General features: G+C 37.6%; 1 protein-coding gene across 3 annotated transcripts in view; it reads right to left on the bottom strand.

Annotated features, from left to right (window-relative positions):
• Positions 1-23,083, bottom strand: part of TJP1 (tight junction protein 1) — a 166,989-nt gene that overhangs the window by 143,289 nt on the left and 617 nt on the right. For all 3 annotated transcript variants that reach the window (XM_071568952.1, XM_071568955.1, XM_071568956.1), the window contains exon 2: positions 14,553-14,685. In XM_071568952.1, the coding sequence (XP_071425053.1) occupies positions 14,553-14,685 (133 nt within the window). The remainder of the gene's footprint in view (positions 1-14,552; positions 14,686-23,083) is intronic.

Genomic DNA, 23,083 nt, shown 5'->3' with positions numbered 1-23,083 from the left:
ACTTTTCAAGTAATTCAAAGCTAACCCTCACTCCTGAAAAGATCTCAAAGGACTCCAACGATTTAACAGACTAAAATCTGTGTTGAATTATTGAATACAAAGGATGACAAAACCTACTATTGTGGGCTTCCACAAATATACCCAAAATACCACAAATGCTGCCAAGTTCAGTCAGTCAAAACTATGAGTCATAAGTGATTTAAAAGGCACAGGGGCTGAGCGTTTGAGTTCCTTTCACTTTTTTTCCAGGTCTGACACTTTCTTTGTCCTTTCTCATTTGAGCTTTTGGTATCTACTATGACCAAGTTCTAAAGCTGCTCCCACAGCTACAAGGGAGGGAAGATCAATGAAAATCTTCCCCAGGAAGAACAACTTAAAAACCCCTCACCACATAACACCAAAAAGGTTGGACTAAAACTACAGTAAATGGCAACACCACATCACTGTGCAGCCCAACTATGCACCCTACTGGTGTTTTTCCAAAATGACTATGAAAATGCACTGTGTGAACAGAAAGGAGGGTTTTGTTATATTCCATCCTGTTTGGTTAAAAGTCCCTTCAATTAGGCATACATCTCTGCATTCCTTTATCATTGTTATATATTGTGTAAGTACAACTAGAAATTATCTCATTCACCTATAGGAAAGGTGGCAGAGAACCCCTGACTAGACCAGAGGCTCTGGAATTTTTGTATTTCTTCAGGCTTTTACTTGTAAGCATTATGGTCATTACTGTCCACCTTTAGTGTATGAGCCAGTTTACACAGCACGTTTCTCTCCATGCCAGGTAACCTGTGGTAGAATTCCAGCACACATACTGGTATTTTTCTCTATGTTCCTTGGCAGCTCTTCAATCAGAAAGGTCCCAGAGACCTCTCTGGTAAGTAAAAAGATTTACCACACCCACAGCCTCAAAAGTATATCTAATAACAGCAAGATGGCAACTCTTGTTAATGTTGAGCATCTCCACAGGTAACATTTAGATGCAATTATCATCTTTAATTAGGTGGCACTCTAAAGCACTGCCAAAATCAGGCTCATTCATTAGTCAGGGAGCTTAAAAACTAACAGTTAAGGGGACTAGTTCTTCTCTTGATCTTGGTCATCCTGTTCCTCATCAGCAAGAAACTGTCTGAGAACACTTCTCTACACTCCAGAAAACAGGGGCAACTGCTCAGGAGACAGTAATTTCTTTTTTCTGATGTTCTACTGAAATTTGTCTGCTTTCTCTGCACCATTACAAGTGAACACAGTGTTTGTCTGACCCTTAGGGTTCCCACAATAGCCTTAAAATATGTTACTTTCTCCTCTAATATGACATTATGAACCATAAACACAATTATGACAACTAATGTTCTCTGAATTTTTCCATTTGAAGGGCAAATATTTGTAAAAAGAGCCACTACTCCGTCCTCTTCCTCTCAAATGTAGTTTATTTCACTAGAGGTGTTTACTCATCGATATTTCTACTAAGAACATTTGACCTTTAAAAAAAAGTTCCAGACTATGTCCTTTGGGTGAAAACACACTGGTTGAGTTTTCTTCCATGTGTTTCCCTACAACATGTTTGTTTTGTTCAGTCCCATATTTATCCTTCTCATTGATTCTGGTCTGCCAATAATACCTCATTTCAATGACTTCCATTCCAATATTCTCCTACATGATCTTCCCCATTGTTGGGATGCTGAGGATCTACTTCCACTTTTAATTAGAGCAGCCACAGAAAGGGGCACTATGGGTGTGTCTGGGTTTTAACAACAGAGTAATTACAGATCCAGACAAAAAAGTCATTTCAGTACAAATTATGCTCAATATGCTGAATATTTAGTGTTTAAGGATGTTTCTGTCAAAGTGAAGAGGTAGAAGAGCAAACATTTAAGAGCTCCACACAGTGCCTTGAGGCAAATTTAGGGGAACTTAAACTACCACCATGGTGATAAGCTATTTATATCTCATTAATTCCAATGTGTCTGTACTAGTGGGTTTTAAACCCAGTTTAACATATTTGATGCTTAGAGGCCTCAACCTTCTTCTGTGTTTGTAGATTATCTGGTACAGTGGGACACTGATGCTACCAAGCTGCTCTAGGTACTGATTAATATCAATAATAATAACCACAAAAGGTGAAGGTGAAAACACTAAAGAGAAGACAAACAGTGCAAAGCCACTGTAACCTCTAGGGAAGACCATGAATGGACAAAATATAACTACAGATCTTCAGCTGTCTTGTAGGAAGTCACGAAGCCTGATCTAGTCAAGGACACCCAATGCCTTATCCCAAACCTACACAGTCTGTTGGCCCCATCAGTTTATTAGAGGCCTTTTAAAGGTATGCTGTGAAAAGAACACAATCCCATATTGAAAATCCCAGATTATCAGCAGAATCAGAAAGTTTATAAGATTTCTGCTGGCAGGGACTTACTTATAAAGCTTTGCTGACACTTTACACCTGCAATTCCTGCCCACAGTTACACCTCCACAAGACAGTAGCAGTACCAGCAGAAGATGCATAACACTGCAAATTGTGCCTCACCACTCACGTGAGCACTCCACAGAGTGCAGGCACCATTCTAAGTACCATCTTAAATGGAAAAGTTTGCGGTGATAGAAGGAAAAATGAAGCTCCTGTCAGGGAATTTTAGGTGGTTGGGATCAAGTCCAACAAAACCTCCTGACTCATCCATTACCTCTCTGGTTTTGCACTTGTTCTTAAAAATTGTCTGTTTTCCATCCTAAGTTGTATTTCTTCATGGACCCATCTTGAAGTACCAAAATGCCCTCAAAGAATGGACAGCAGCAGATCTGAATCCATGACACAGATACTTCAGAGATTAATAATGTAAATATGAGATTACAAAGTATTGGCTGTGAAACTTCAGGATTAACACATCATATTTATGGGCATGTGTCTGAACTCATTCTAGTTGGCCTGTGAACATTTAGAAGAATTGCTATGAATTGGAGAAATGAAGGCAGGTCAGCTCTGGGTGCTGCATCCCTGGATTACTAAGCACTTGATTCCATAGTCATGATCCAAATTCCAAAGCTATTTTGTTATACTGCCCAAAACTGTTGCAAGTAAATGAAGAGGAATTACTGCATGCAGTTACTGGAAAGATCTTTTAATTAGGTGGTGCAACATGAAAAGGTGGATTTACCTTACCTTGTAGGTAGAGAAAGGAAAAGCCATGTTGTTCTCTGGTTATGCAAACACTGGTAGACAACCAAGAAAGTCAAACTTGGTTAATTTGGCCAACCAAGTTTCACAGGGATCACATGTTTAAGAATGAAATAATATAGCCTGCATATCCCTTTCTAAGTTGTGAAAAGCTTTCAAGCAGCAGTTGAGGAGTTGTTCATTTGGGATCTCACAGCCCTGCCTCGTTAGAGTAAACGAATCATGGTTTCACAAAGCTCCATTTTAGAGTTCACACGTAAAAAACATGCCTAAAAAAGCACAGCTGAAGAGCTGCTTGAGCAGCACCCAACTTTAATGTGAAGCTTTGATCAACAATCATATTATTCTACATTATCACAGTTAGGTCAATGATTATAGTATTAAAAGACATGCTGACTTCCTAAGAGGGGGCAAACAAGCTGTGTTTGTAGTTGGGTTATATTGTATCATTTCCACAGTACACTGTGGCTTCATTATTTTTCCTTTATATGAAGATTACAAGAAACCTCACTGAAAAGCATAATGCTCAGACTTGAGTATTGTCTATTCCTAACTTACTTTCCAAGCAGATTGAGAAAGCACTTTCTGGTTTCTCAACATTTGAGCAGCTCCAGGAGCACATCTCCTTGCTGCTTTCTGCCCTTTGTCATTACCAGCCTCTCAAAGCCCCTTCCCTTGGGTTGTCCTCAAGGGCAATGAAAGGCAACACAGTGCACAGCTGGAGAAGTCAGTAGATATCAAGCTAAATGTCAAATCTTCATAAAAATACAAACACTATTATTTGCTTCCTTCCTATTCAAGCAGTGGCATTCACTACAGTGAGAACAGGGTATGTACTTTTGAAATTCTCTAGCTCTAAGGGGTGCTAGATAAGTATAACGATAGTGCAGCCAAGATTGCTAAATTTATTACAGGAGCCTGTGATCCCAATAGTATATTGCTAATAACAGTGCCAAATATCCAAAGGCAGCTGCTCTTTAGAGGTTATCCAGTCCTGTATTCTCCCTCACAGAATACTGCAGAGCAATAAGCAAAGGCAGATTATACCAGTGGGAGAAGCAAGCTGCTCTTCTTAGATATAGACAAGTAACAAACATCCAATATTTCTTTGAAAAATCAAGGAAAACTGTGCCAGAGGACAAAAAGGACATCTGTGCCAAAAGAAACCAGAATCTCTGCAAACTAAAAGTGTCTCTATTGCTGCAAGAGCGATGAGCCAGCCCACGCCAACTGCCCTATTCCATTAATGCAGTCTAACTCTTTTTTTTCAGTCTAAGCACAGCTTATAAACAATTTGTTTTCCATTCACAGCCCCAGACTTCAAAAATAAATTTCTCTCGACTGAAACAACCCAACATTCTGCGAGAAGTTTGCTATGACATTTTTGCAAATTCATGCAGTCTGAATTCCAAGGTGCCTACAATCAATCTTCTTTATTTTATTCTGCATTTAGGTTAAATGTTGGGTGCAATGTACCTCATCTTCAACTTTCAGGGCATACAATTACATTTCCATTATTTTAACAACATTTTCATTTAATATTTTTCCAGTGACTGCAGCAAAACCTTATGCTACAGCCCATATTTCAAACATTTTTTTTTTACTGCTGAGAGCACCCTGTCAGTTCTTCTACATTAGTACTGGTGCATCCTCTTAAAATAAACCATCTGCTGGAGGCAAATTCCTTTGTTCCCTGCCTGGGCACACTCCTCAGCTATTTGGATAAGAAAGATGGAGAAAGGGATAGATAAAGAATTCTTTGGAATGCGGAAGAATATTTTAAAAAGCAGTATTTTACTTGAGTGATAAATGACATGTTCCTGAGCATCCACTGGGACTTCTAGAGAGCAAAGGAAAAAAGTTGGTAAAAGCAAACCTTGACAGGATGAGGCTGACATTCCACAACTGCTGTTGAAGTTCTGCCTGTGCAGGGTCAGGCCCTGCCCTTGGAGATGTTTGCTACTGGCACAGACAGGATAATGTGACAGGACAAGTTCAAAACTCTAAAAATTTATGTAGAGCTCATGCTGACAAAAAGGGACCTTAACCAGTAAAATTTTGTATATTAAGTGTGAAGTGCATGTATGTGTGTATATATAGTACAGGTATATTTATATTTATATATAATTTATATAAACAGTTACAGACAACAGCAACTGGATAGTGACAGATAAACTTGAGCTGAGTTTAAAAAGAGGAATTGTGCAGCTATTTAGGAACTCACAGTATCTTCTCATCCCTTTGTGTAACTGAAAAAGACCTTCTTCAAAAGTGTAAGGAAAGAAATATAACCCAGTTCTGTGAAATTCCACTTTGGAGTGTTCTGGTAGCCATTCTGACTGGAGTATCTAAGTAACACCCATGGAATACTTTGATTCATATTTCTTCTACTGTAACTTTAAAAAAAAATTAATAAATAAAATTCAAAAGACCTTCTAAGGAGGCCAAATGTATTTCAAGATCTTGCCCAGCTCGCCTCTCAGCTTCTCCTTTAATATTTGGCTGTGTCTTCAGGCTTATCAAAATAAAACTACAACATTTGCAGACTTTCTGTCTGCATCATTTACCAATGTATCAGTCCCTGTTCCTCTGGAATGCTCCAAAAGCACCTCCACACAGCTCAGCTGTCTGACTGAATTCCTGCTTGCTGTGAATACCAACAGAAAGGCCCTTTAAGAGAATCTGACTCAGTGACTTACAATCGTGGCTTAAAATCGCTTAAAAATCTGAAGACCTTCATTGGAACTGGGGCTGTTGTCTTTGTACATAAAGTATGAAGATACTCTGATTTTTCCCCTATTTCAGGACAAAAATATTCTTCCATTCTTTTTGGTGCACAAACAAGTTCTAAGTGCAAAGGAACACAAATATTCCCACCCTTACTTTCTGTAGTATTGCCAGTGGATCAAGGGATCCCGTTTCTGAGACAGTAACACAAACGAAGTGCCTGAAGGTCACAGGAAACATTTCAATTTCTTTAGCTGGAAAAAGTAGCATGAAAAATTTATGTCCCTACCAAAGGGTGCATGCTGAGGCTGACTGTGCTTGAACTATAGGATCATTATTATTTCCATGAAATTGTTAAATCTTTGTAAACTCACCAGCAGTGCCCACACTTGGACAACTAGTCCATGACAGAAAATTCCAAACAGCTTTTGCAAGTAAAACCAACACATTTTGCTTCATAATAAAAATCAAATTTTAAAGGCCTTTAGAATCAATGACTCATAAATTCTGATTTCCAAGGGAAAACAGTGCAGGTAAGGCCAAAAAATTGGCAAAGGCCAGGAAAAAACCAAACACCCAACAAATCTAAAGCCAAAAAAACCCTCAACAACCTAATTAAAATATTAAACCAGACTTGCTACTAGCATATACATTCTAGTGATATATCTGAAAAACAACTCATACTGACACTCCTATTATTTGCTATTTTTAAGCAAAAGGCTGAGAGCTTGCAATAGAAATTGTTGCAGTCTTTGCTTCTTCATATATAACAAGTCTGCCTCTCTTTGAGCACAACAGTGGAGAGAGGTCAAACAAATAAAACCTATCAATAACAAGAAAATGGATTGAACAACATAATCCTAACTTCTGCTCTAGAAATAAATCTGTGAAGAATTTTTGGCAGGAAAGATAAATGCACTTAGACTCAAAATCAGTTTAAATTCACTCACATAAACTTCTTTTGGAAAGAAACAATTATTTACTACTTAAATATGCAATGACTAACAAAACATTAAGGTATCTATTTGACAATAAGAAACTGGATTTTTCAGAAAAATCAAAAATTACATTGGCATTGATCTAAAGAAGCTTCTATTTGTATGACTGTTATTATTTTCCCTGAGTCATCCTATCAATTTACTTTAATACAACACTGATCATCATGTGAATGCACAGTCCAGCTCAGAATTGAGATATTCAAGGGAGCTCAGAGGCATCTCAAAAGCAAAGACAGTGATCATTCGCAGTCATCTCTCTGCTTCCCTGGATCTCTGAAGGACAAACAATTGGACCTTCCTCCTGCCTGGGGCCTCAGTTCACTGAAGGAAACTCCACTGTAACACCGAGACTAAAGAAACAACACTTGCATCCAGGGACCACACAAAGAGGAGCTGATATTATGTAATTTAAAGACAAACTACACAATGGCCTACATATCATTTGACATTTTAAGAAACGATGGAGCTGACAAGTCACAGTCATATGCCAAGTATAATGGTGGTGGAGTAATCAACCAGGTATCACTCTAACAAATGCCAAAGGGTATTTCAGTGCAGCTCCATCTGCCCCAGTTCATAATACCATTCTGAGAAGAAATAAAAATAACCTAAAACATGCACTGACTCAAAAATGTGTTTCTAATTAAAATTAAATGTAAACACAGTCCCCAGTATAATGTCTATTAGGGCATTAACATCCTTTGTAGACTTAAACTGGAGTACTGAATTTGTTGAGAAATGTAAATCAATCGGTCTGAATCAATTCAGAAACACAAATCAAGGTCAATCAAAATTCAGAATTTAGCAAATTAAATTACTTGTTCATTTATGGTTATCATCCTTGGGTTAATCTTAAGGCTGCATAAACTTCACCCAGTATTATGCTTGAGACTTAATAATTTGCCTTGACATTTAGAATAGCTCTTACATAAAACTTTGGATTTGTTTTTAAATAAAAAGGAAGATGACAGAATAAACAATGCTGAAAATATACTCCTCTTTCCCAGAGGAGTTGTAATCTTGGATCAAAGGCCTGCAGTATTTTTCTCTTTCCATCAGTATTATATTTCCAAAGTTGTTCCAATTAAACTCTTTTTTTCTCTTTATTTAAAACTATTAACTATATATATTAAAACCAGCAATATGTATTTTTCTTTTTTGTACATACTCAACGAATAAAAATACAAAAGAAAGATGTAAAGTACATCCAATTCATTACTGTAAAATGTGTTAACTGCTTAAATATTCTTTTTTTTTTCATTATTTAAACTATCTTACGTTAAATAAACTGGACAAAACTGGTCCTACTCTATAAGGCCAGTGCTGTGTTCAGATAATGATCACTAGATGAAATTAGTATAATAAATGAGTTCCAGTACAACAATATTATGAAGCAAGTCTAACCTACTAGAGAGGATTTAATTCTCAGAAACAGCTGCATAACAACCACACTTCTCTGAACAGTAACAAATTAAGGGCATCCACAAGACTCCAGCTGTGCTAAAGAATTCTTCCTTCCACATCTACAGAGATGATCAAAATACCTCAGGACTTTTTAAAGAACATCAGCCATCTTATGTCTCCATCAAACTGAGTCTGATACATATCATTTATGCCATTATTCATTTATCATTACACTAGTTTTACAGACACATATTAAATTAAAATATCAGAGGGAAAACTCAAGACAAATGACAGTATAAAACCAGAACAATTTTATTACAAAATAAAATAATATCTACCACCTCAAAAGCCATTTTTAAGGTGATTCAAAGGGCAGATGGGTTTGGGTTAGATGAAATTAAATAGGAACTAAATTAAATAGGAGCTGCAATAAATCCATGCTCTTCAGCACAGCCTAGGCTGCCTGGCTCAGCAATATGCCCTATGAACTAGTTAAGCAGTAGAATGCACTATTCTGTTGAGATCACTAATATTTGTTCACTGGGGAGTGGGGGCTACTCACAGCAACAGTTACCCAACACACTGGTATGGACATGGACAACAAACCGATTCTCCAGCGTGCTGTATGATGTGAAACTCCACCAAAGAGGCTGGGGAAGTGAAGTAAGGATGTCATCCCAAACATCCATTAATCACCAAAGCATCGAAACATCCTTGAAATTTTAAAAGAAATCGTAAAGCGTGTGAAACTGCTCCTAACAACAGCAGCAGCAAAGTGATGCAGCCACTCAGTGGCAGCTGCTCCCCGAGCCCTTGCACACAGACAGACCCCTTACACACAGAGCACGCTGGGCACACACACCCTCCAGAGAGCACGCCAGGGCAATCAGGCCAGCCTGCTAATGAGAGCAGGCGAGCACACACATAAACACCCAGTTTCTACCTCTCATCTGCAAGAAATCATAAAGACATTATGCACATTCAATGCCACAATACTTACTACAGTGAACAAAAAATTAATGTTCTAGGCGAACGTGTGCGTTCCCTTTCTAAGGAAGACAATCACACTGCGTGATTATCTCTTCCTTTGTTGCCTCTCTCGTCTTGTCATGCATTCCACAGTGCTTTATTCAGGCTGCCCTTTGTACTTTGTCGTCTCTCTTTTCTCTTCTTTTGGGTAATACCCTACTGTGGTACTTGTGTACTTTGCAAGCTCACATCACAGTCCTCTAAAGCCTCAGTGCACAGTGATTATACTCAAATTCACTTCACTGGCCCAAAGAGACAAAACAATGCACCTGGAAAAGGTAAGACTAGAAAGAAATGGAAAAGAAAAGTAAAAAAAAAAGACTCAACACTTCTATAACATTTTGCAAAATTATTCCTTGCAATTTCACCCTGGTGCAAGTGGAAGTACACTGAGATTCTGTGCTTTGCTATGGCTGCAGGTTCACTTGAACCTGTGCTGTGTGCATGCTTAGTGAGAGCAGGCTGGCACCAGCTGCCTCCAGCACTCCACTTGTTCATATTGGAAATAACTGCAGTGCTCTGATTTCCAAGGAGAGTTCCTTTGTCCACAAGGGCTGATTTTAGCAGGAAAGTCTTAAATCCATATTCCTTTAAACACACACTTTTCAATGTGCTGATTTTACTAATTTCTCAAGTCAGATCAAAGAGTCACAAAACTAAAAATGAAAAAGAAGGTATCTTAAACATACAACATCCACTAAAATTCATAATATGAGCTCCATGTAAAATTTTTCAAAGTCTGCCTTTCTGTCATTCCCACAAAACATCTGCACTGTCTCACAGGAAAAGAAGGAAACAGTTTCTCTGCAGCTACACATTGGAGGGGTGGACAGGGTTTGCAATGCTGCCAGACACATACAAACCCTATCATATGGTGAGTAACCACGAGATCCATTCATACACCTGTGAGATGTCACACAGACTGCCCAGGCAGTTCACACACAAATGAGGATGATGACTCCCTGGTGTTCCATCATGCAGGACAGTCCCAAAATGCACCTGCATGCCAACGTGACCTTCAGAAGCCCCAGCATCAGTGCAGCACTCGAACAGCTTGAGAGCCATATGCAGGTAAAGAATCAAAGGTTAGTCACATCTTACCTATTATTAGACATAGATTGTAAGGTCCTTGAGAGTAAACACTCTGTGTTTGCACAATGCCTGGTACAACAAAATCCCTGTCCATGAATTGGACTCAGAAGTGCTACTGCAGTACGGGGCAGCTCATGCAAAGCCAAGGTTTGTTTCAGTGTAACAAAGATTAAACTATGAATGTAATGGAAGACTAGTACAACAAGCTCAGTCTACAAGGTAGTAGTATCTATTTCACATCTTTCTCCAAGACATGATAATCCTATTTAGGTTTTCTCCCTTTTTCTGCAATGTAGACTAGTGGTTCTGCAATGTTTCTGGGTTGCAAATAGCCATTTACCAATATTCAACAGAAAATACAGGTTGGTTTTTAAATATATATATATATATATATATATATATACCACTACAGCTGAGGTTTTCAATGGCTAATATCTGGGATAGCACAGCATGATGATATTCCTTAAAGAAGAACATAAAAAATAAACCAGATTTTACTTGTTTTGCAAACAGGTCCTAACCTGACTGTGGTACTACTAATACATGGAGGGGATAAAGAGAAGAAAAGGAGGGCAAAAAGTTTTAAATGGGCACATTTTAAGGGAGTTGCTGTGCTATCACTCTGTGGCTTAATGTAAGTTCACTTGATCTTCTCACTTGCTGCCTTAGCAAAATGGTAACAAGAGGCACCACTATTGCAAACCTCAGTATCATCCACTTAAGGCAGCAGAGGAATCACTAAGAAATAACACTCAGATTTTGTCAGCAGTCCTGCAGACTCCTACCACTTGTAATCAGGAAGAACTTATACCTCCTAAAAGGATGTTGTGAGCTTAATACATGTGAGCCAGCTCTGGGACGTTAACACAGACATAAAATACACCAACTCGGAGTTGTCAGCTTTGACAGTCTCACATAAATCATGGAATGGTTTGGAAGGGCCCTTAAGGCCATCCAGTTCCAAAGCCTCACCACGGGCAGGGGTGTCACCCACTAGATCAGGCTGCCCAGGGCCCCATCCAACCTGGTCTTGAGCACTTTCAGGGCAGGGGCATCCAAATACCTGAGGATTGCACAACAAATATGAAGTTTCATGTTTAAATACATGAATAACATATATGCTGACAAAGCTAAAGTGATTTGAGCATCCAGTGAACTGTTGGTTCCATTCATCATGTAATGAGATTGACATCCATTAATAGTCCTAATAATAGTCACTGCAGCAGCAGGACATCCAATAATGAGGTTTTATAGGCAACGACCTCTCTGGCATTCTTAGGTGTATCACCCATATTAAGAGCCACAGGTATAATGAAAAGCCATTAATATCCCAAACTTCATGTCAGTTATTGTGGTGAAGAAGAAACTTGGCAGCATCATCTTGCCTCAGACAACCCTCTGATGGCACCATGGCAGGCCCTTCCTGGCCTCTGCTGAGATTTTACACATGCAAAAGGCTCTTTTCACTAGTTATTCCCTCCCTTGCAAAAAATAACCCTAATTTTTAATAAGGCTCCCAGTTTAATGAGGCTCCCACAATTTGTCCCCTGCCTCAAATGAAGTTACAGCAAACTAGTAAATACAGCATTTTCATGTATTGATTTTTGATATTTGCACATTGAATGGAAATCCAGAACCTTCCCACTGAGGACAAGTTTATTCCCACTTGAAAAAAAGAAAGCATAAGTTATTTTTTATGTCTTTCTGCTGTTAGGATTTGCCCTCAGTAAGAATGTGCTTAGTGATAGGGAACAAAAGGTTTACCAAAAAGATCAGTTTAGGATGTACATAGGCATTACTCACTCTAAAGTGAAATCCTGTAACATTCAGAATTATTAATGGATCTCAATCTCATTCCATGATGAATGAAAACATTTCCCTGGGATGTTCAAATTACTTTGAGTTTGTCAGCATATAAGTTATCCACATATATAAACATGAAACTTTTCATCTTTGTTGCCCATGAAATGAATACACTTCAGCATAAAGAAGTTGCAAAGAGAAAGTTTTAAAAAAGCCCATTTTAATTTTTATTTTTTAATTTTGTTCTGTCTGGCACTGCCTAAACTTTCTTACTAGAAAAAGATGATTAACATGAAAAACGCTCAGTTCTGAGAGCACTCTTGAAAAATTTAGGCATACTAATTTCCTCAATTAGTTCTTTAGATCTATTTCTAATCACAATTCTAGAACAATAAAACTGCCATTATACCATATCAAGAAATATTTTAGTGTGATTCTAAATTATGTAGCAGCAAGAAAATCTGTATTTATTACTCTGATTTGTGTGCTTAGCTATTTAAACTTGTATCATCCCTTAACAAGAGACCTCAAATAAAAAGTGTTCTTCCCTTCCTGATCCTAATTATCAATACTTAGCTATTAATGTATGGATTTACACATCTACATACTCTACATATTTGTATGCTATAGATACAGACCTGCCCATGATTGTCTGTCTCAAACCTCTTTCAAAGGTTCTGTGGCACGCAAGAAATCCTTTCTACCGTTGGCTATAACATCTTTTCCTTTGAGGGCCCCAAGAGTAGAGATGGATTTAGATAAAACTCCTTAATAAGACCATGCAGATGAAGACCTGTGTAGCAGTTTTATTCCCTCTGGGAATAAAAGGAAGTTTTATTCCCTCTGGGAATGTCTCACTGTCAGTACAGCAGTGACCATCCCAGCACCAGTGCTGTGCCAACAGCCAGCACAGACACACCAAACCAGCCCTCCAGGAGCCAGTGAGGGTTTGTGCCAGCAGAGCTGAGCTCTGCCCATGCTGCCCCAGCCCTGGCACTGCACAGGAGTATCTGCACACCACACACTACCACTAACCCCAGCAAGTAACTTCATTCCTTCCTTGAACACCAAACAACAAGCTCTTTGTCCCAAAGACAGTCCTACAAGACTTCGTAATTAGAGACAAAACCATCCTGAGGAAAAAAATCCCAATTATGCTCCTGGCATCATCTGCAAAAAACATCCCACTGAAAGACACAACACACTCAAACCAGTGTTCTGCCTTGAAGATGTTCCCCAAACTCCATCTGAACATTTTAGTCATATTGTTTCTATCATCATGTAATGCCAGACAATATCCCCATATCCCTATTGATTTCTACATTTTAAGGACAGCACATATTTTCTAGCTCTTTCATCCTCATATTTAATAACTAGTTTATAATTTAACATATTCTTTGACATTATTTATGTACTTGAAAATACATTATTTTAATTGATCAGAATGTAATTTGTTTGGACCAAATTCCCCTCAGTTATTTGGGAGGTGTAGCTTTTAGTGGGTTTTCAGTGAACAATTTTTGAAAACATGCTGTGTTTAGGACTGATTCTAGTATTTTGTAAACAGTATAAATACTAGGACATCTAACACCATGTACCATACTCTTTGATTACTACAATATGTTTTCTTCCATTATTTGGATGTAAACAGGTCCTCCTGAATTAAAAGTTGGGTAAAAATGTATTTTATTTTTCTCTTTATTTTAAAATCTCTAAAGCATCACATACACAAATTCCTTGAAACCACTGAAGTTTCTGAAACTGCACCACAAACACATCTACACCCTAACCAAAAGAAGTATATACCAGTACTGCCTTACTGTAGTAACATATCACCTGTGAAACCAGCTTTCAAGTGCTATAAGCCTACACATCTTTTAGAATATTTATTTATTTATCTATTACTTCTTTATAGCCATACACAACTAAAATAATTGTGCAGATTTTGTAAAAGATGTTTTACCTTAAATACAACTCCCAAAATCTAAACATAGAAATTAATTTTGAAACCTTATTTCATTTTTCATGTTTACTCCATTTCCACTTAATGTCTTCATCTCATGCAGGCAGCAATATTAAAATCTGACCTAAAAATGTGTAGCTCATGGTTGCTGAAGAAGAACATAGATGTGCATTAATAATTACACAACAACATCACTGCTCTTAGCACTTGGCAGAGTAGAAACACAATTAAAACATTATTAAGTACAATACCTTTTCTAATCAGACAAATAGGCAAACCCAGTGCAAGAAGGAAACTGCTTTCTTGGCAATACTCTCATAACTTCATATAGGATAAATGTAAAAGATGTGGCACTTACAGTGAATTCACAGAAGTCGATGCTATCGAGACTTTTGCTTCTGTGTATTCTCCCTTTTATTCTTCTTAAGGAAGGTTTTCCCTGACTTACACTACAGGTAGCACCATTGGGATTTTCAGAAGATGGAGTTACCCTGTGAAACAAAAAGAGCCATATATCAGCCAAAGAATATTAATTTTAAATGAACACATTTGCTTAAAGCAAAAAATTTACAAAGGAAAACATGTTATACACAGAAAGAATGCCATTCCATGCTCCAGTTTTCAATCACTAAGTGCCAAAATAAGAACACAAAAGTCGAGACCCCATCAAGTCCACACCCCTTGCAGATATTGTCAAAAACATGCTGTAGTTATCTTCTTTGTACAGAAGTGAGAAGAATCAGAATAAAAGAGAGAATACAGAATAATATATTTAACTTCTGAAAAATTAAAAGGAATATTTTTCTCAGCTACTATAGTGGAAACTCGATTCCTGTGATGGTCAGTTAAATTACTGTGAACCTGGTCTGGCTTTTGAGCTTTTCGAGTGCTAATGGTACTTCAGCTATTCTAGGAGTGAGAAACCACAAACAATAATGAAATTAATAGCATTTGTTAAAATTATAGGGGCAATATAGAAACCACAAACAATAATGAAATTAATAGCATTTGTTAAAATTATAGGGGCAATATAGAAACCACAAACAATAATGAAATTAATAGCATTTGTTAAAATTATAGGGGCAATATAGAAACCACAAACAATAATGAAATTAATAGCATTTGTTAAAATTATAGGGGCAATATATTAAGGAACGACACTTCATCGGGCCTTTCATCACATTGTAATCTACACACAGGGGAGTCCATAACTAAAGTGTTTGGAGCAAGCAATGCATACTTCAAGGAGCTTGTTGGAAGTTGCTAATGAGCAGAATTAAGTGAGGTTAACAACTAACCAAGTGTATTAGGGTTTATGAGGTGAACATCTGAAACACAAAACAGTCTCTAGTCAGGCAGACACCACATTGGAAAGATGAAAACTGTATTCCAGCAACTACACTCACTAAGAATTACCTGCAAACATAAAACTCTTAATGTCCAGATTTACACTTGTTTCATACAATTTTCCAACTGCAGCCTTCAAAAATAGCTTAAATTAGAAATAATACTAATAATACTAACAGTGCTAATAATACTAATCTTTTTTGCATTTCACAAGTCTTCAGAAAGCAGTTTGGTGTTTCTGATTTCTCCCCATAGAGAAATACTTAAGGACACGTTTCAGGTTCTTTCACTTAGAATTAACGGCTTTAATGTGCATCTTTGTGCAAAAAAAGAAAGCAAGGTGGAGATGTCTTATGTATCACTGAAGTAGGACATTGCATAGTGGCTGCATTAACACTTGAAATACAGAAGTCCAAGCACAAGGCACAATAACCACGTGCTGAATGCACTTGTTTGATCAGTGGGACTCCTGGGTCTACTCAGTCCCATGGTCAGGACAGCAGGTCCATGGGTGGTTAGGGAGAAGCTGCAATATCCAAAGCTGAAAATTAAAACAAATTTTTCAAGACCCTTATTCAATTTATAAAGATAAAGCCCTTCATTATTTTGTTGAACTACTGTGACTACCACATCACTATTTTGTTTTCAGATGCCTGGGTTTGGGGGGTTTTTACACGTGCACACTGAAATACACACAAAGTGCTTGCTGTAAGTTCTCGTGGTAACACAGTCATTTGGTTTAGATGGTTTTACCCCTTGGGTTATTTCACTGCCAACTTTAAACTGTAGGGATAAATAAAAATTTCTACCTGAAAACATAACTGTAATACTCGGAAATTTTAATTACATTATAAGCCTCCCACTGAAACTGCACCAGATTTTTTTTGATAATTGTATATGAATTAAATGAGAACCTTGCCCTGGCTACTTCAGTAACACATTTGCTCACACATCAGAAACATCCAAAATGCCACAGTTTCATTGTTAAAGTATTACCAGACAAATGTCCAAAGAAACACAACTACTCAGTCTGTGTTGTTCCCCAGACAGTGACAGAGTATCTTCTGTGTCAGGGCTGTCCAAACATCCCTGATGAAGTTCCTGCACATGTACCTCACTGTGCATATGTACTCTGTGCCCTGTGCCCGTGTCACACACAGATGGGGAGCCCTCAGAGACATCCATTGTTCCCATGCACTGAGAGGGCTGTATTCATTTCTCTGTGGAAGATCTTTGAGGGCTGCCTATTCCATTACTTACAATTTGGGTTAATTAATCTTCACATGCACTTCTGATGAATTAAATGTTTGGTACATTATTCTTCCTTAGTGGAAGAGTTTAACAGCTCTAAGCTGCACTTGGCTTTTCCTTATTTTGAACTGCATTTCAAACCACTTATTCTAGGCCCTTACCTACAAATGTACATTTCTTTAAGTTGCAGGTCTTTTAATGTTTTCTGATACTTAAAAGACCTCGTGAAAAGAAAAAAAAAACCCAAACAAGTCAGAATTAACAGGCAAATCAGAGTAATACAGTTTTAACAAAGAACTACACTAATGGTACATTTTGAGGGCCCTTCTACTTACAAGCTTCACTCTCTAAAGCCACTTGAAGAAATGAACTTGCTGCCTCTGGAATCCAGCCATCAATCCATTCTGCTGGAGACTAAATCATGGCTGCTACTTGATAGTTTTGAGATATAGAAAAATGGTCTTAAAGTTGCATGTAACTTTCAGAATATAATTTTGTGAGAAGTAGTATCACAATTGAAAGATTCCCTTCAGTCCTTTATAAAATCATTCATTCCTAGGTAGTATCTTGACAAGAAAATAAAGTACTATTCAAACTCATCAGTTCAATCAGGAAGCTTTGCAGTGTTTGTACACCAAAAGAAAGATCTTAGGTAAGATAATTGTATTGACACATCATGGGGGTTTGACTCCATGATTGATGAGGAAACTTTGGGACAAACAAATGAAGCACCAGCTGCTGCTCCAGTGGTTCTGCTGCTCCTGCAGTTTCAGCAAAGCAAAGCACCAGCAGCCCTGAGGCAGCCTCGGATCATCTTCCCCCAGTGCAGGGATGACACTCTGAGGAATCCACTGCCAGGAGCACTTGTGCAGCACTGCAACAGGAACTGCACCCAATCCTAGAGATTCCCACACGGAACACACCGCAAAAGGTAACACTATAGGCTTGCAAGACAAACCCAAGCATCAGCTTGAGTGAGTCCAAATTCATGAGACAAAGTCCAAAGTGTTTGGAGATTGACTTGGAATTAAATTATTCAAAAAACTGAAAAACCGCTTTTTAAAATCCTTCTCACTTTTGAATTATGTTTTGTATTCTCAAAGACTTCACTGTAATCAGAGAAGCAAACTTTATTTTTTTAAATGAATACTGAAACTATAATGCAATACTCCAAGGTTCTGGCATCTAAACTTTAGGTTTAAAAAATTATCACTGAAATTTACTGTATCTGATTATCTCCTTCTTTCAAACTTTTATTTATGTTGCTTAATACAAATTAATACAATATTATCAGCAAATTCAGAAGTGAATTGCTAAGTCACTGACTGTAATATGTGCATGAGGAGTATGGGGGAATTATCACAGGTTAAAGCAGAAAAAGAGCCCCTCTAAAATATCTGCAGCACATCAACTACTTCTTGAACTAAAGCCTAGGAATGATGTTCTCAAGGCAGCCTAGGGCTTTAGAACGTAGAATATAGCATCAAGATCTTTGAATGGAATAAACAGTTGCCTTGCTTCAAATGTGCTGTTTCTGTTCAAATAATGTATTCAGTATTCTGGAAATATAACACCTTTTTAATGGAGCTCATCACGGGAATCCCAAAATCCGGCACCGCAATTCATTAACTTTTGGAAATTTTAGTCAGGTAAAATTGAACCATTTTGTATATCCCACATGGAGTCTGAGGCCCTTATTTACTATCCACAATTCCTACAACAGATTCATTGACCTTGACTGGTTCCTGATCATATATCACATTACATAACCATGACTCTAAATTATTTCTCTAGTTTGTGAAATAAGCAAAAACCTTAAACTTTCAGTATCTGTATCCACTGACAAACACTCCAGGCTAACAAAACACTGTGCAACAGTGACTGCAAGGTGCAGCATCACATCAAGGGCCAATGACTTAATACACATTAGAACATAATTAGATGGTGGGTATGTAACAGAGGTTTATTAGTAAAACTATATTTGCCTTCCACTTGCACATAGTTACTATTTACAACAACTTTCAATATTGTCTAACATGTTTTTGTAGTTAAATTATGTCTGAAGTGATTAATGTCATCTTATTTCCCAGACAGACCAGAGTGAAAACCTTACAAGAACTTAAAAATTTCCCTTCTTGTTCAGAGTTCTGAACAATTTTATAAAAGTCAGCATCAGAAAGTATAAAAAACAAGCCTTGAAATGACCTATTTTCGGTATTTGTTTTCCAAGTGTAGTATCAATGCCAGAGTTAATGCAGAGTGAACAAGGTTTTGACAACTCTGTGGCCTCCACAAGACTTCTAAAGGTGATATAATTATTATACTTTTCATATACTACAAGTTGTCTGCCTGTCCTATAAAAAAAGCACTGAGATAGTTGTAATATCAAAATCTAACTTAGAAGTTTCTAAATGTAGCAGTTACATAGGTCTCAGTTGAGAGATGTATAAAATGCCCATAATTACATGTCCTCTCATTAGAAGTGAGTCCTCAGAACTGCAGAAAGTGAGGACACAGGCTGGGCTCAGCCTAGTGTGATCATTATGGCTCTGGCTCAAACACAGGGCTGGAAGAGCTGAAATTTATTCCCACTTATCAGCCTGGAAATCCTAACAATTATACATACTCAATATTCATATTTGTTGGGGAAAACAAAAGGCAAATTTGAAAAAATGGCTGGCAACACTGAGCACTCAGCTGCCATGCTGAGTCCTTGTGCACCTCTGCAAATATGCTGGTCCTACTCACAGCATCCTGCCTCCATCAGAAAAAGCAGTAATTAATTTACAGCACCAATAAATCCTTACAATGAGCTAAACTGAAATTTTTATCCCCATTTCAAACAAATATTCACTGGAACCAGTAGCCAAGAATGGAAAATGTCCATTCTGAGGCTCTGTATTTTTCCACAAAGTCTTGTAGAGACACCAAGAAGATCAATCTTTGATGCTTTCTATCTCCTATATTAAGGTGACATTTTCCATTATTTGATTCTACTAAATATGACACTACTTGGAACATAAACAAACAATGGCACTTTTCTCCCTAGGGATGGTCTTAATGATAAAACAGACATCCTTCATTATAAGCCTGGGCTTCTACAGCCAAGCCTCAGCCTGAATACAAAGACTGAGACAACAAAGCTTTCAGATCAGTGCCTAATTCCAGAGATGCTGGTTACTTCTGATTTCAAGTCATTTACTCCTACACTTGAAAATAAATGTTACTGTGCAATATCTTACAAGAAGCAGCTACCATCCAACATCCAGGCTTCCATATCACACATTCTTTTAATAGCACCAAACAGGAACTGGATCCTGTCAAAATTCAAATTCTGTAGTGCACTGCATCTGCATTCTTTCTGTAACCTACATTGCCTCAGACAACTACCAATTATTCTTAAAAGAATGTAAATATGGAATAGTTTCAGCCATTTCCGTGATCTGCACAATGAAAACTTGTCACTGACCATGTTTTTTGCCTTATTTCATGACTCTGCACTGCCCTGCACCAAGGGGAGCAGTAGGGGTGGGAGCCAAAGCAGAGGAAGTCTTTCAAAGTAAAGGCAAATGCTGCAAGACACAGAAGGGAATATTAGTGAGAAGAACTATTAGAGTTGCTAAGTTACTCTGTTGGGGGGTTTGTGGTTAGTTTTCCCTTTTCATTTGTTTGTTTATTAACCTGCACACCTCCTTGCAGCAGAGAAACAATATTTAGTGTGGCAAGAAATTATGGTCTACCTGTGTAGCTCCCCTTTATAACGTGATTTAGCAACTCAGGTTGCACATATTTGGATTACAGTAAATATTTATGAGCATTTACTATTTTAAGGTACTTCCAGGTCAGTTGTCAGGGGTTTTTTACCACCTTTGCAGATATTAGTTCCTGCTGCACTCTACCTGTACTAGCAGCATTATGATGGTAGGTTTTGTATCCAAATACTGTCCCTCCAGCAAGAGGATTAAAAACATCCTACTCATCTCATTTAGGTCCCTACATATCAGATTACAACACTGCACACACACAGGGAAGGGTCTGAATCAGCATTTCAGGACTCCAGCAGCTTCCTTCCTCACTGAGTCCAAAACTCTACTGCCCCAAGTAAACCTCTTCATAAAATTAAATGATAAGCTCCACACAAAGCAAGTTTCTGTCTCCCCCACTTCCAGCTGCCAGTCTGTGCCATAACTTCCTTCTGTTTGCTCAATTGCCTGGTTTATTCTCTGCTACTTCACAAGTATCTATTCTTAACCCATGGTGAGACACCGGTGTCCATCTTTTGTATTGTCATTTGTAGCTCTGCTTTCATGCAGAAATAGGACTTACATTTTAGGGGGGAAGAGAGGGAGAAAACTGGAGTGACAGATGCTCTATAAAGAAATAAAATATTGCTGTTACCTTTTTCATTTTCTTTCAGGAGGATTCAGGTGGATTATCTCCACCAACAAAAAGATGAGTATTTTAACCCTTTTTTATTAAATTATGTCTTTGCTTCCAGTTATATGCATTAACACATCAAAGAGCTTACAAATATAATTTGGTAAACACAGTCATATTTTTTTCAAAAATAAGCAAACAAAAATAGAGGAAAAAACATCCTCTAATTATAGACTAACTTGACTTGTATGTTTTCTTTAGGTATTTTTGAAATTTCCAGTGATATAGTACTGAAATACATTTTCAGGTTAAGTGTTGGAAATATACATTAATATTGCACTGATTTTAGTAACAGGAATATATCCTCTCTAATACTCAGAATATTTTAATGTATTACTTGATACAGGCTATGCACAAATAAGAAAAAATTAACATGACAAAGTTTCTTTAAGTATTCCTCCAAATGCATCAGAAAACAGTATTTGATCCCTGAGCATAAATTCTACCCATACAGATAATGCCTAATGCCAATAAAGTTCTCAAAGAAAATGTGAACACATTCTCCTCTCACCTATTAATATCACAGAGACACACTTTCAGATGCTCAAATAATGTACACATCTTCCTAAAATTAAAAAAGCTGACCTTGTTTTCCTTTTAGTCAACTAAATCTTCATACAGCATTGCACTGCAGCAACATGAGAGCAAGTTAGAAATGTTATGAAATGCAATCCTTGTGATAAGTATTAGTGTGGATCCACTATAATGTTTTGCTATACCTCAAAAAGCACAGAATCTCACCATGAAACAGGACAATATAGAGCTGATCTAACTCCATCTGAAGACAAAGTAGGAGTTGAATAAGAGAGTCCTTTCAGACTTTCTGAAAGTGCACAAATATAGATACCTTCCCTTTCACATGCCAGCAAATAAAACATTTCCATCAAGATACAGGAAATATGAAACTGGACAACTGTCACCATTACATTACCAATAATTAAACTTCTTAAAAGATGTAACACCCAACTACTTGCACTGCTGCACACAGAGAGGAGTGGCATTTGGGGAGAATAAAATAGGTATGCTACACTTTATGTAGCTTACATAATCAGTGTCAAACCACTAAATACACTGTAAGAATCTTGGATTAATGTAATAAAACTTATCTGTATGACAGACAACATATTTTTGTCTAAGACTTCATTCAATTTTGCCCATTACAGTCAGGATGAACAGATTTGCCAAAATGTGTTCTATCTAAAAAGACCAGCAAGATCTGGAACTAATGACAGAAAGCTGACTAGTTCCACATTATGTTTCTTCAAGCAATACATTGTTTGATGCTGTCTATGCTAGCTGACAATGTGGGGAAAAATAAAGTAAAAAAACACATTCTACAATCCATGTATGGCCTACAACTGCTGACATGAAAATATTTGTATTTGTGAACTATGAGTGTTTAAATAAAATGACACTGTGATACTTTCCTTCACTAGGAACATGTAAGTACAGTGAAAGAAAACTGTACGACCGTTACCAGCTAACTCTTGGGGTTTTGGTTTGGTGTTTTTTTTTTTTTAGATAAGAAATTACAAATTTGCTATTGATATCTCTCACACAGGAAATCTGACTTCACAAGTTCATGTATTTTCTCCTCATGATCCGTCCTGGTGATGACACACATCCCACTGCTCCCACCAAGCTGACAGTGGGCTCTTGCACGCCCATGAGCTCCTGGGTATTGCAGTGCCATATGCCTGTCGGTGCCCTACTCACCCACATTACACCGCTATACTTTAATACATTTTTCATAACACGTTGTTGATTCATCCAGAAAAATCAGTTCAGCACACACTCAGCAAGCACAAAAGGAGTGGGAATCAGCCAGCGCAAAAGCAGAGTCTGAGGAAAAAC

The sequence above is a fragment of the Pithys albifrons genome, chromosome 13, assembly GCF_047495875.1.
Source record: "Pithys albifrons albifrons isolate INPA30051 chromosome 13, PitAlb_v1, whole genome shotgun sequence".
Taxonomy (NCBI): domain Eukaryota; kingdom Metazoa; phylum Chordata; class Aves; order Passeriformes; family Thamnophilidae; genus Pithys; species Pithys albifrons.
Note: the sequence above shows the minus strand (reverse complement) of the source record. Positions and strands in the feature narration are given on the sequence as shown.